The sequence below is a fragment of the Phoca vitulina genome, unplaced genomic scaffold (assembly GCF_004348235.1).
Source record: "Phoca vitulina isolate PV1807 unplaced genomic scaffold, GSC_HSeal_1.0 scaffold117, whole genome shotgun sequence".
NCBI lineage: Eukaryota > Metazoa > Chordata > Mammalia > Carnivora > Phocidae > Phoca > Phoca vitulina.
In genome coordinates this window covers 389,969-403,319 of record NW_022589820.1, presented here as the reverse complement: position 1 = coordinate 403,319, position 13,351 = coordinate 389,969, and the positions used below count along the sequence as shown (strand labels likewise).

Below are 13,351 nucleotides of genomic sequence, written 5' to 3'. Positions count from 1 at the left end.
TGAACTGATTATACAACCTAATGGATGACACATACTGTTTGAAAAGCACTACTACAAAGCACCTGCAGGGATGCCTGGGTGGCTCAGTCGGTTAAGCGTCTGCCTTCGGCTTGGGTCATGATCCGAGGGACCTGGGATCAAGCCCCACATCAGGCTCCTTGCTCAGCGGGGAGCCTGCTTCTCCTTCTGCCTGCTGCTCCCTGTGCTTGTGCTCTGACAAATAAAATTAAAAAACAAAACAAAGCACCGGCAATGGGCAGGGAGGTGGGGAAGGCCTCAGCATCTGAGCCCAGACCTGGATGAAGAAGCCTGAGCCTTGTAGGGGAAGGAGCACACAGTCCACAAGGAACAATTAAGTGCCGTGTGCTGACTGGGGGCTGGGGTGGGGGGAGGTTGGGCAGAAGGTGGAGGGGGGTCTGTAAGGTGTGATCAGGGGTGGTGAACAGCCAAATGCCTGCCCTGGCTTGTGCTTCACGGAACCCTCTGGTTGCTGTGCAGAGGAGCTACAGGGGTTGGGGGGAGTGCCCACCTGGAGAGATCAGTTGGCTGCTGCAGTGGAACAGGCAAAATGTGACAATGGTGTGGACCTCAAGATAGCAGTGAGGTGGTGAAAAGTGGCCAGATTCAGTACTTGTCTCAGAGGTAGAGTTAAAGAACTTAGAATCCTTCGGCAGCATTTTTATCCAGTAAAAATGTTTATCTAGTAAGTTTTTAAACCAAAAGTGAACCACACACCAGGAAAACAATCTGAATTCTTCCTCAAATGAAATGTTTCCCTGGTTTATCTACACTAAGGCAGCGAAAAACCCAAACCCTTTCTGAGGTAGCAATGCAAGTCACTAGGAGAAATGGCTCTGTTTGCTCACTGGACCTTCACTGTTATGGGCTGAATTGTGTTGTTCCCCACTCCCTCTAAATTCCTGTGTTGAAGCTCTAACCCCTAATACCTCTGAATGTGACTATTTATAGAGATAGGGTGCTTAAAGAGGTAATTAATTTAAAATGAGGTCATTATACTGGGCCCTAATCCACTGACTAGTAGTATCCTTATTACGAGACAGGCACAGAGGGATGACCCTAGGAGGACCCAGGGAGAAGGTGGCTCTCTGCAAGCAAAGGAGAGCAGCTTTGCGGAAAAACCAATCCTGCCAACACCTTGATCTTGGAGTTCTGGCCTCAAGAACTATGAGAAACAAATTGCTGTTGTTTAAGCCCTCGGTCTATGGTACTTTGTTCTCACAGCCCCAGCACACTAATATATTTACTATTCCAGACTGACACTTGAATGAGTCAGGTGCTACGCCCTCCTAGGGAACACAGCAACTTTAAGTAGTGTGTCCCAGGCTTGCTCCACTCTCTTCAGCCTCCCTCCCCAGCTTAAAACCCAAAGCTGGCCCTGCCAAAGATGTGAGGAAGCTCCCGTGCTCCATTTGCCCAATGGAAGGCCCTGCCTCTCCTGTCTGCACAGGTATGCAAACACACAGCACATAGGCCACACATCCTTCACCTCTGCTCCTTGAGGTACTTAGCTGCCTCTTGCTGGTGGTGTCTACTCTACACAACTGGAATCTTCCTTTTTACTGGGGAGCAGCGGTAGATGTCTTGGTCATTCTCTCCCCAGTACAAGGGTAGCATCTCTCACCCCCATCAATCCTCAGGTGAATTAATTCTGACTCAAACTTAAGACAGAGACACTTGATTAAACATTATTTATTCACAGCATGCCTGACTCTGTGACAAGCAGGCCTGAGCCCTGGTCATTCTGGCTCTAAAGGGCAGTGTGTTCTGCAGACAGGTGCCTGCCGCTCTACCTCTTAAACTCCACCTGTGTGTACACCTTGGTGATATCATGGTATCTGCCTTCAGGGGGCTGGTAGTTGGAGATTGGTGGCGTGTAATCTGGCCCTTCTCTTTCAAAGGGGAACAGATTGGGGTCCCGCTTGGTGGCCTCCACATGTAGCTCTGGGGACATGAGTTGCAGCTCCTGCAGAGCTTCCTGCTGGGACTCAACCATGGACCTGATGGCATCCCTCTCCTTCTCATGCTCTTGATGCTTGTACAGAGACCACTTCTTCAGGAGCAGAGCTCTCCGCTCACTCTCCTCAAAGGGAAGCTCCACGTGAGGCCGCTGTCTAGGAACACACAAATCCGAAGGTGTGAAGCTGGGAAGCACCGACCTCACTGGCCAGGTAGTCTGGGCGACTGCATACGACCCAAGCGTCCCCACTGCCAGACACAGATGGGACTTAGGGAAAAACGTGGAAGTTAGGGATAAATTAAAGCATGGAATGTTGATGTGGTAGCAGCTGCAACTGATGTTGGAAGCCAGTGCCATTTGCTTTCCATGGACATAAGAAACAGTGATGCTCTAAGAAGACTGGTAGCACTTCCTCTACCCCATGCCTAGACTACCTTTGGTGAGAGGTGACTGTGGAAATGTAAAGTGGTGTTATGAAAATGGAAGCCCAAGTCCCAGGGAGTCAAGAGCCCAGATCAGCCCTAGAATACCAAAAAACCACCCGCCATGTCCCATCTGTACAGCAAGATGCTACTTTATAAATGGTACACACTTTTTTACAAGGCAGCAACCCTGCCAGGCCTGTACACAACACATCCCAACTATGAGCATTTGTACCGTAAAGCTAGAGGCTAAGGGTTTTCTACCATCAAGATGGGACAAGGGCTGCAGACCCAAGGCCCAAGTCATCAGTCACAGCTAAAACTCATCTTACAAAAAAGCAACAATACGAACTGGCTTATCAAATAGTTAGTCTGAGTTTCCTTCCCATTTCTGCCATTCAAGAGCATCACCCAGGAATGCTTTTGCCAAATCCCACAAGAAACAGTCAAGGAGAAAAGGACTCAGACTGGGACCTAGTCTGCCCATGCCCACTCACCTTTTCCTGTCACAGGTGTGAAATGCAGACAGAACTACCAGAAGGTGATGGAACTCTTTGTCCTGAGAACCTCGACCCTAGAGAACACTTACCTTGCTTTATCCAAGAGCCTCACAGGTGTAATAAAATCTTCGATGGGAATTAGTTCCTGGCTAGCTTTCTCCAGTCGTCTGATCCTCTTTTTCAACCGGTCCTTTACTGCTTGGTCTTTTTTAGGATCTACCTTTTTCTTCTTTCGCAGAGGTTCTGCTCTAATGGATAAAGCAAACATTAGACATTTTCCTCCTCAGTGTCGCAACCATGCTGAGAGACATGGCACTAGGTGAAGTGCCCAGAACTTGTACCATGCTCTCCACTGGGGAAGGAACTATGCATGGGTCTAACCTCATGAGCTGAGTGTGAAAGGGAGACGGCCTCCAACCCAAGGTACTTGTCAGAACTGTGTGCACACAGTCAACCCAGGAAGGGCTAGAAAAACTTAATGGGGCATCAGGGTATAAATTAAGAATAAGTACTCATCTTTCATGTTGGGTTTGGGTGTGTCTTGGGATTGCAATGGAAACTGAAAATACCAAATTGATGAGTTAGAAAATCATTACTCACATTTTAAATGGATTTGTGATTTTTTTTTTTAATTTTATTTATTTATTTGAGAGAGTGCACTAGCCGGGGGAGGGAGAAGAACAAGCAGACTTCCCACTGAACAAGGAGCCCCATGCAATGCGGGGCTCAATCCCGGGTCCCTGGGATCATGACCTGAACTGAAGGCAGATCCTTAACCGACTGAGCCACCAAGGCACCCCTGGAATTGTGATTTGTAAAAGTGATTTGAGTAATAAAAGTGACTGACACGTCCCTGTTCACTTTTCAGGATTTCTTAACAAATTTCCCCATCTTAGAGCATTAACAAAAGTCTGATGTACTCTCAGAGAACAGATCTCCTATGGTGATAATATACTATTAAAGATAAGTAAATCCTCTGGGTCGCCTGGGTGGCTCAGTGGGTTAAGCGTCTGCCTTCCGCTCAGGTCATGATCCCAGGGTCCTGGGATCCAGCCTCGAAGCCAGTCTCGAAGCCAGCCTCGCAGCCAGCCAGCAGCCAGCCAGCAACCAGCCAGCGGCCTCCCTGCTCAGCCGGAAGTCTGCTTCTCACTCTGCTCCTACGCCCGCTTGTGCTCGCTCTTGCTCACTCTCATAAATACATACATACATACATACATACATAAATAAATAAATAAAATCTTACAAAAAAAAATAAGTAAATCCTCTAGCATCAAGACTGAGCTTTGTGCAGATGAATGGATAAAGAAGATGTGGTCCATATATACAATGGAATATTACTCAGCCATCAGAAAGGATGAATACCCAACTTCTACATCTACATGGATGGGACTGGAGATTATGCTAAGTGAAATAAGTCAAGCAGAGAAAGTCAGTTATCATATGGTTTCACTTATTTGTGGAACATAAGGAATAGCATGGAGGACGTTAGGTGAAGGAAGGGAAAAATGAGGGGGTGGAATTGAAGGGAGAGATGAACCATGAGAGACTATGGACTCTGAGAAACAAACAAGGTTCTAGAGGGGAGGGGGGAGGGGGGATTGGTTAGCCCGGTGATGGGTATTAAGGAGGGCACGTACTGCATGGAGCACTGGGTGTCATACGAAAACAATGGATCGTGGATCACCACATCAAAAACCAATGATGTATTGTATGGTGACTAACATAACATAATAAAATTAAAAAAAAAAAAAAAAAAAGACTGAGCTTTGTGAATCAAGTCCCTAGAAAGCATCCAGGCTCCTCTAATCCTCATGCCTCCCCCGAGCTCTCCAAGCAATCAGGTGTCTATGCTGTGTCCTTTAAAACATACAACAATCCCTTTAAAACTGATTTTTATTTAAACCATTTTTACGTTTAATTTTTATTTTCTGATTACAGGCAGCAGTATTCCACATACAGAATGCTGAAAAACAGAAAACATCTACCTAAATTTAACCGACAAATTTCGCAATTAATTTTGCAAACCAAATGTCCAGTAGTCTTGTTTTGTTCTGTTTATATGCACATCAGTCTCCTGCTGACACCCCCAAAGAGGTCAGGCCCACGGTAGTTTACCTCATGGGAATGAGCTCCCAGAAGGACAAAAATGAAGCCCGCTGGTGGGTGTCTCTAGTCTGTGTCTGCCAAGTTCCCAGAAGCCTGAAAGAGACAAAAGGATATATAAATATCTGATTCTCCCCACTAACCAGGAAAAGAGGAAAAAATTATGCTACCCTCAAAATCTGGGGCCCTGGTAATTGCTATGTGACGAGGTCAACGTGCGAGACTTTTCCAAAATCCCCCGTTCACACCAGAGAGCACTTGGGCAGGGTCCCTGCTCGCCAGGGTCCTTGTATTTTCATCCACAGGAAGAGGCACGATCAGCTAGCTCCTCCCTGAGATAAAGTGGTCAAAGGCGGCCGGCGAGAGAGCACAGGCGAAGGACCCTACGCCCCTGCTGGGGTCCACACTCACCAACTCCGCGAGCGCAGAGCGCGAGCGGAAACTCCCAGCGCTGCTAAGGCCATGGCCCCTCTGGCAGTCGACCCGCTGCTTCCGGGCGCGCGCCCCTTGGCGGTCCGGCCCGCAGTGCCCCTCTCAAAGGTCCGGCCTTCCCGTCGCTCCGCGTTCCCGCGTTCCGGCTGCGGAGGGCTGGGCTGACCTGGCCCGCCCCCGACGTGGCCCCGCCCCGCACGCCCTGGCGGCGCGCGGGCACGCCCCGAGCGCCTCGCACCTAGGGCGGCGTCCTTTTTTCCGCCTCTGCTTGACGCTGAGAGTCTTTCCCGGCTAAAGGCGCAATCCCGCCAGCGGGTGCTCCAGCTAGTCGGCTTGCGTCCCTGCGAGGGTTAAGACCCCGCAGTGCAGCCGGAGTGGCCGAGAGGTCGTCCTTCCGGGTCCAAGTGCCCACGTCTGTTTAAACGGCCCCGATCTTTCCTAAACGCGCTCGTCTCGGCCTCCCCCGTGACCACCTCCCTCCGCCCTCGGGGCTAGCTCGTTCCCCCGCAGTCGTCCGAACCCTGGGGCCGCGGCCACTGCCGGCCACATCATCCCGGCTCCGGCACGTGGCCTGGCGCTCGCGAGATGCCCAATAAACGCGTATTGATGAATGACGGAAGCTAGCTAATTAGTCGGACTCGGAATCAGCGAGGTAGAGCTGGTGAGAGGCCGTTCAGGCCATTCCGACCCCTCCGGACTCCGCCGGCCCAGGCTGCAACTCGAGGCCCGGCTTGCCAGCCGCCCTCCTAGCCGACCCCTTGTGGGCGGCCGCGCCCCGGGCGGGCCCCAAGCGGGGTCACCCTGCCTTGCCCCTGCCCGCGAAGGAGTCCGGGCGGCCCCGTCCGCGTGGGGAGCGGTTTCCCGCCGGGGCGATTTGGCAGGTGCGCGCCGTGACTTCCGGCGTTGCCCGGGAGCCGCCGGAGGAGGAGCGGCGCAGGGGATGCGGCTGTGGCGGCGGCGGCGGCGGCCGAGCGCGGGGGGCGGCTGTGGCGGCGGAGGGGGGCGCGGGCCGGCAATGGCGCGGCGGCGCTGAGGGCGCGGGGCGGGAGGCGGCCGGAGGGCGGCGCGGGAGAAAGCAGCGGCGGTGGCTCCATGGCCCGGGCGCGCTGAGGGACGCGGCTCTCGCCTCAGCCCGGCGGCGGCGGCGGCGGCCGAACAATGAAGCTCCTGAAACCGACCTGGGTCAACCACAATGGTGAGTGCGCGCAGGGGTCGCGGAAGGCCGAGCCCGGAGTCGAGTCGGGGTCTGGAGTGGGGTTGGAGCCGCGCGCAGGCCCTGCCCGCCTCGCCCCCGACGCACCCGGTGCCGGGTGCCCAAACTGCGGGGTCGGCGGGAGCGGACTTTGTCCTCCGCCCGGGGAAGCCGGCGAGCACGGGCACGTGCTCCGCCTGTCCTCAGCGAATCCGCCCTCACTCCTGGCACTTGCACTGAGCCCTCGGTCGCCCACCCGTGGTCCGTGGAGGAGCCGCGGCCTGCCTCCGGGGAGCGGCCCTGGGCGCCAGCCAGCTCCTGCCACTCGTCTGCATCAGCCAGGATGTGCTCAGATGGTCCAGTGTGTGAAACTGGGGCCCAGTCCCCTCTGTGGCTTTTCAGTGGCGGGGTGAACACCTGAAATCTGCCTGTCTCTGCCCCGCTGGAGGGGCTGTTACTGTTCCTGCCAGAGGCCTGAATCTGGTGACAGTGCCCTCATTTGGGGGACTATGGCTCGGTCCCCAAGGTCCCCCAGCTGAATGAACCACGTTTATGCTGAGCTGAGACATCAGGGTGGCTTGGGTTGGAGCCCATAGGGCCAGGGGTGATCTAGGAGAGGGCTTTCCTTAGCCCTGTGGCAGTGGTCCCAAAGCACACCCTGGGGGAGCAGACTCTTCCACTCCTCTGGTTGAGTACAGATAAGCCCACAAAACTGGTAGAGCGGTTTGTCATAGTTGTACTTTGTTGGCACAAGTGCTGCAGGAGTTGGTCTTCGCTCCCTGGAGAGGTGAGGGGAGAGAGACCCCCATCCTCTTGCTGACAGCACTGAAGCCCGGGGAGCGCCCCTCCAGCCTTGGGCCTGTAGCCCTGATTCCAGCCTGTCTCTGCTGACAGGAAAAGGGTCACCCTGATTCTGTCTTGTTCCTCATTTCTACTTTGCAATGCGACTAGAGGGAGCTAGTGGTTTTTTTTTGAGAGCAAGTAGAGGCCCCTTTTTTATGCATGTGGAGCTTTTTAGTTTTGAACTTAATCCTGGGATGCTTTCTACTACCGCAACTGACCTGAACATCTGTGTTCTTTCAGTCAGAAGTGTTCTTTCCTTCTGTCTTCTTATGTGACATCTCTCTCATTTTTCAGGGTCCAGATGAGGTCACCTTTTTTGTTGTCGTTGACATTCCTCTTTTTTTTTTTTTTTTAAGAAAAATATTTTACTTATTTATTTGACAGAGAGAGAGCACAAGTAGGGGGATCAGCAGGCAGAGGGAGAGGGAGAAGCAGGCTCCTCGCTGAGCAGGGAGCCCGATGCAGGGCTTGATCCCAGGACACTGGGATCATGACCTGAGCTAAAGGCAGACGCTTACCCTCCTGACCCACCCATGTGCCTCTACATTCCTCCTGTTTTATTCCACTAGATGTGCCCTGTCCCTGTGCATGTACTTTCCATATGCTCTCCCAGGGCAGGGGACTGCCCCATTCCCCTCTGTATTCCCTGCTACATTCAGCAGTACCTTCACACAAAGGTATATGGTAAATATTGGTTGCAACAGGTAAGCTGAGGTTTCCATAATTTACAAAGATACAGCTAGGCTTACTGTGCATGAAAGCAAAAGTGGTGAACTTTAGTTGCATTTCTCCAAGTGCTGATCTCCAAGAGCATTTCCTGATGTGTAGTGTGTAGATCTTTCCCTGGAGAATTGGGCAAATGTTCAGTGATTATATATTATGGTGCTTGTGAGTCAGGAAAGGAAAAATTTTGCTATGTAAGTGAAGATCTGAAGGAATTTTTATTTTATTTATTTTATTTTATTTTAAAGATTTTATTTATTTGACAGAGAGACACAGCGAGAGAGGGAACACAGGCAGGAGGAGTGGGAGAGGGAGAAGCAGGTTTCCCGCTGAGCAGGGAGCCCGATGCGGGGCTTGATCCCAGGACCTTGGGATCATGACCTGAGTCGAAGGCAGACGCTTAACGACTGAGCCACCCAGGCGCCCCGGAATTTTTATTTTAAAATGCTTTGTCTAGATCATTTTTTAAAGATTTACTTATTTTAGAGTGAGAGAGGGCAAGGGAGGGTAGGAGGGTGGGCAGAGGGAGAAAGAATTCTCAAGCAGACTCCCTGCTGAGTGCAGAGCCCAACAAGGGGCTCAATCCCAGGACTCAGAGATCATGACCTGAGCTGAAATCAAGAGACAGCCGCTCAACTGACTGAGCTGCCTAGACACCCCATAGATCAATTTTTGTGTATAATCTACTCTTCTTCAGTCTTTCTTCTATTTCTTGCCATATAATTTCTAACTTTGTGATAAGCTCCTTAGTAGGACCCAAGTTTTATGCTATGTAAGCATAAGTATGTCAAGATGCTTAAGCGATTATCTAGGTACAAATGAGTGAGAGTCTGCAACCAGGCCAGCAGCCAAACATCCCAGCCTGGCAGAGTGGGCAGAGCAGTGGGCCCTGGCCTCTTGTTGCTGCAGTCTCTCTCTCTCCATGGTCCTAGAATGGAACAGGATGATATTTGCTCTGCTTTCTTCACAGTACAATTGTGATCTTTGGTTGCAAAGGTAAACACAGAAGTGCTCCCCAGACTATAAAGAGCTTTAGAAATCTAAGAGATAATAATAAAAGAAATTGAGACTCTGACAGGATAGGATTTAACTTTCCTTTCTTTAAAAATCTCCTGAAATCAGCCTCTGTTTCTTGAAGTGTTTAAAAGGACTGTCAGGGTAAATTACCACTGTCCAGAAGGACATGATAATAATCTGGATCACTACTGAGTGGTCTTTTAAAGACTGGTAAATAGTCGGAGCTGCTGGGAGCAGGGGCTGCTTAGCCAGAAATCAGAGTTGTGGGCAGTGGCCAGTAAAATCACGCTTACTTTGGATTAACAAACCCAAAGACGCATGGTGCTGTGGAGAGTGCATCATTGCACTTTCAGGCTTCCTGAGTCTGCATTCATACTCCTGACTCGTTAATGTGGCTTGAACATACTTTTTCTGGTGTCTGGGAGTCCAAAGAGGGAAGGAACAGAGAGCCCAGCATTTTCCCTGTGGTGGCAGGGTCCATTTAGCCATGGTGGAGAGGACAGCTAGAATAAAGCAGGTTAAAGGCAAAGGAAGAAATATCTGTTGGGATGTAAGCATACTTTCGGTCTCCATTTTCCTGGCTGATAATAGTGGTAAGACCTTTCCTCTAAGGTAGGGTTTCTCAGCCTCAGCACTATTGACATTTTGGACCACATAATTGTTGTGGGGACCATACTGTGTGTTGTAGGATGTTAGCATCCCTCGCCTCAACTCATCAGGATACCAGTACCACCACCCCCACGCACACCCAATTGTGACAACCAAAAATGTCTCCAGACATTGCCAGTATCCCCTGGTGGCCAGAATCAGCCCCAGTTGAGAATCACTGCTCTAAGGTGATCAGTAAGTTAATAAATTTTGAAGTTGTTATATTCACAGTGAAATGAGCCTTGAACATGGAATCAGACTGGATTCGAGATGCAATCATTTATTAGCTGTAAATTCTTAGGCTTGTGACTCCACTTCTAGGCCTTGTTAAAGTTGAGGAAATAAAAAGATTCATTCCTGTGTTTTCACCCTGTACCCAAATATAAAAAGACTGTCCTATGATACACAATAAGAGCTAATAATATTTATCACATATATGGAAGTATGTGTCAGCCACTGTTAACACATACACCTGTTTTACTCTGTGTTCTTGGATATAGTATTCCTTATATATTTTATTTTATTTTTGAAGGTTCATTTCTAAATTAGGTTATAACCATATATTGGTCACAAAGTGAATGATTGGGTTTTTGGTTGTAGAAAAATGTAATTTATGTGTTTAGAAAATTTCATTGAGACTCATTGTTTTTCCCATCCCTGGGCCTTTGCTTCTGAGAGTTTCTGGAAGTCTTCACTCCTCGGCAGACGATGTTCATGCTCAGCTCTTCAGGGAAGCCCATTCTAACCAGAAGGGCCAGAACTGAAAGAACTCTTGTCCTCCCTTGGCCTCTGGCTCACACTTTGATGACATTGTGTAAAAAGGCATTTGGCAAATTTTCAGTACTGGGATAATTTGTCAGTTAATCACATTTGCTTTATGGTGTGTGTTTTTCCTCCTGCCCTGTAATTGGATTATTTTTCCCCCTACCCTGTGTCCTTCCAGAAAGGATTTCAAGACATCTTTCGGGGCGCCTGGGTGGCTCAGTCGTTAAGCGTCTGCCTTCGGCTCAGGTCATGATCCCAGGGTCCTGGGATCGAGCCCCGCATCGGGCTCCCTGCTCCGCGGACAGCCCACTTCTCCCTCTCCCACTCCCCCTGCTTGTGTTCCCTCTCTCGCTGTCTCTCTCTCTGTCAAATAAATAAATAAAATCTTTAAAAAAAAAAAAAAAGACATCTTTCTGAGACATATACTGGTGAAAATAAATAAATAAGCTTGAAGGGGAAATGCAGGCTGGGTGGTACAATAATGAAGTCAGCAGTGGGTGTGGAAAGGCCCTGCGCAGCTGCTAGAGGGGCACTGCAGACCTATCTCTGAGAACAGTCTGGGAGGGATCCTAATAGTGATATTTTATGATTGCAGTGGTCATTAAGATAAGCTTTGTAGTTTGTCTACATCAGGGGTTCTCAAACAGACCAATGTCTGGAAACATATTTTGTTTTCACTACTGAAGGGGGGCACTACTGGCATCTAGTAGGTAGAGGGCAGGACTACTGCTGAACACTCTGCAGCATATAGGACATTTCCCCACAATAAAGAATCATCTGGCCCAAAATGTCAGTGGTGCTGAGGTTGAAAAACCCTGCTCTATATAAGAACATTTTTATTGTTATTTGCCTTTTCATGTATTTGTCTCATGGTTCCAACTAGATTGTAAACTTCTTGAGGACAAGAATTTTGCTTTTTATTTCAGAGTCAGATAGTCTTGTTCTTGAATCTCCGTGCTCTGCTGCTCACCAAATATGTGTTACAGAAGGTTCTTTTTATATCATCTCCTGATTTGTTAAATGAAGCCAATAATACCTGCCTCATCTGCTCCCTGTGAAGGCTCAGGAAATCTGAGCTCTCTCCACTCTGTCTCTCATTGAGTTATACCTGAAGACAGTAGGTTGATTTAAAAAAAAATAACCAGAAGGCATCGGAAGATTCAGAAGAAAATGGGTGGGATTTTGCCTTAGATAATACACATGTGGATCTTTCACTTATTTATGGACGAAACTTTGAACCCTTCTGGAGAGAAGGTCTATGGTGATCAGAGGTAAATAAGACTACCCCTTTGTATGTAGGTAGGAGAGGACATATAGACCACGATCTAGAATACAGGGCAGGTGGAAACCCGAGCTACACAGTGAGCCATGCTAGCCCTAGGGACAGGAGCCTGGTTTGTGGGTGTACCCTGGGGCTGAGCCTTGATGGGATGTGGAGTGTGGTGGTAGAGAAGGTACTGCCACTGTGGAAGTGTCAGAAGCAATAGGCCCGGGGAGGGTTGAGAGCATTTTAGGAAAGGGAGTAGATGAAACAAACAGCAAGTGTTTTAGAATACCTCTGGCAAAAAGAAAACCCATTTAGGTCAAAACTTGTTGCTTTTGAAAGCATTACCTGCTTTGATGCATTAACCAACCTAGGACAGACCAAGTCACAGGGAAGTTGCCCTGGTCAGAGCCACCGTATGAGGGACAGACAGAAGAGGCAGTGAGCTTCATTTGAGGGCCAGGAATAGACCTTCATAGGAACGGACTCCAGGTCTGCTACATCGTCCATCAGAAGGTCCTGTACAGAGAGGCACTCAGTGAATTCATCCATTCAACAAATAATGAGTACAGATTGCGTGCCAGGGGCTAAGTGCTGGAAATACAGCAGTGAACCAAGCAGCAGAGCAGGATCTTTTGAGGAGCAGCATGTGATGCATTCTAGCCAGTGAGACTAGGAGGGCTGTCTGCTGGGGGCATCCTGTCTAAGCGGACAGGGAGATGGAGGAGGGGAGAATTATTGGGGAGTGCTAGACGCAGGACTGGACAGAAAGAAGTTGAGCTGTAGTGCAAGTGCAACAAAAGCTGCAGCTGACCCTGTCAGGGGCTCTGCAGCTAGTCCTTATGAGTTGTCCTGAATTGGGGTGAAGGGCCAGGGCTTTCTAATGCCACATCCACAATCATTGGGCGCAGGCTGTCCTGGGGAGGGGACCTGACCTTGATCAAAGCAGTTCTTCCACTGAGGGCAGGTCCCCTATGGAGAAGACCTCAGCTGGGAGTTTTCACAGGCTGCCAGCACTCCCACAGCTGGGGGCAGGTGCTTCAGTTCCTGGAGGGAGGGGGCCTGGCCTGGTACCACAGCATCCATGACAGGCCTGATGGAGGTGAGAGGAAGGCAGCTATCTGAGGGAGGAGCATTCCAGGCAGAGAGAAGAACCAGAGCTTGCCTGGCAGGTTTGAGGAGTAGCATGGATGTCTTACGATTGGAGTGAGGCTGGAGCAGCAAATGGGCAAGAGCATTAAGAGATGAGGCTGGAGAGAGCTGTGTACTGACTGGGAGGACCTGGTGGCTGCTAGACTTCAGTTCCCAGTGCCATGTGAGCAGAGGAGTAACGGTGGTCTGACTTGACTGTTAAAGATCCTCCTGATTTCTTCACTGGAACTAGAATGAGTGTGGGGGCAATGGAGAGAGCTGGGAGACCCATTAAAAGGCAGTCGCAGTGATCCAGGCAAGAGATGACTGTGG

General features: G+C 49.8%; 2 protein-coding genes across 4 annotated transcripts in view; one reads left to right on the top strand and one right to left on the bottom strand.

Moving 5' to 3' along the window:
- Positions 1-442: 442 nt before the first annotated feature.
- MRPL40 (mitochondrial ribosomal protein L40) lies at positions 443-6,312 on the bottom strand. Of its 2 annotated transcripts, none has more exons than XM_032398533.1 (4): positions 5,283-5,398; positions 5,016-5,099; positions 2,990-3,148; positions 443-2,132 (listed from the first exon to the last, which is right to left on the bottom strand). In XM_032398533.1, exons 1-4 carry the CDS (start codon positions 5,300-5,302, stop codon positions 1,808-1,810), a joined length of 588 nt encoding a protein of 195 aa, XP_032254424.1. In that variant the 5' UTR covers positions 5,303-5,398; the 3' UTR covers positions 443-1,807. The 2 variants fall into 2 exon arrangements, with proteins under 2 accessions (XP_032254424.1, XP_032254423.1); XM_032398532.1 differs by lacking the exon at positions 5,283-5,398 and adding an exon at positions 5,415-6,312 and having other exon boundaries at positions 445-2,132.
- A 168-nt stretch (positions 6,313-6,480) lies between these two features.
- Positions 6,481-13,351, top strand: part of LOC116628296 (protein HIRA) — an 89,154-nt gene continuing 82,283 nt past the window's right edge. For both annotated transcript variants that reach the window (XM_032398530.1, XM_032398528.1), the window contains exon 1: positions 6,481-6,630. In XM_032398530.1, coding sequence (XP_032254421.1) covers positions 6,594-6,630 — 37 coding nt within the window. In that variant the 5' untranslated portion in view covers positions 6,481-6,593. The remainder of the gene's footprint in view (positions 6,631-13,351) is intronic.

What these genes read in the sequence shown, in the direction of transcription:
- MRPL40 (XM_032398532.1), bottom strand. Translation starts at nt 5,467, where the DNA reads ATGGCCTTAGCAGCGCTGGGAGTTTCCGCTCGCGCTCTGCGCTCGCGG. An exon ending in TGGGAGCTCATTCCCATGAG is followed by an intron (nt 3,149 to 5,015) that starts GTAAACTACCGT and finishes TTTATCCATTAG; the next exon opens with AGCAGAACCTCTGCGAAAGA. An exon ending in AGGCTCTTGGATAAAGCAAG is followed by an intron (nt 2,133 to 2,989) that starts GTAAGTGTTCTC and finishes GTGTGTTCCTAG; the next exon opens with ACAGCGGCCTCACGTGGAGC.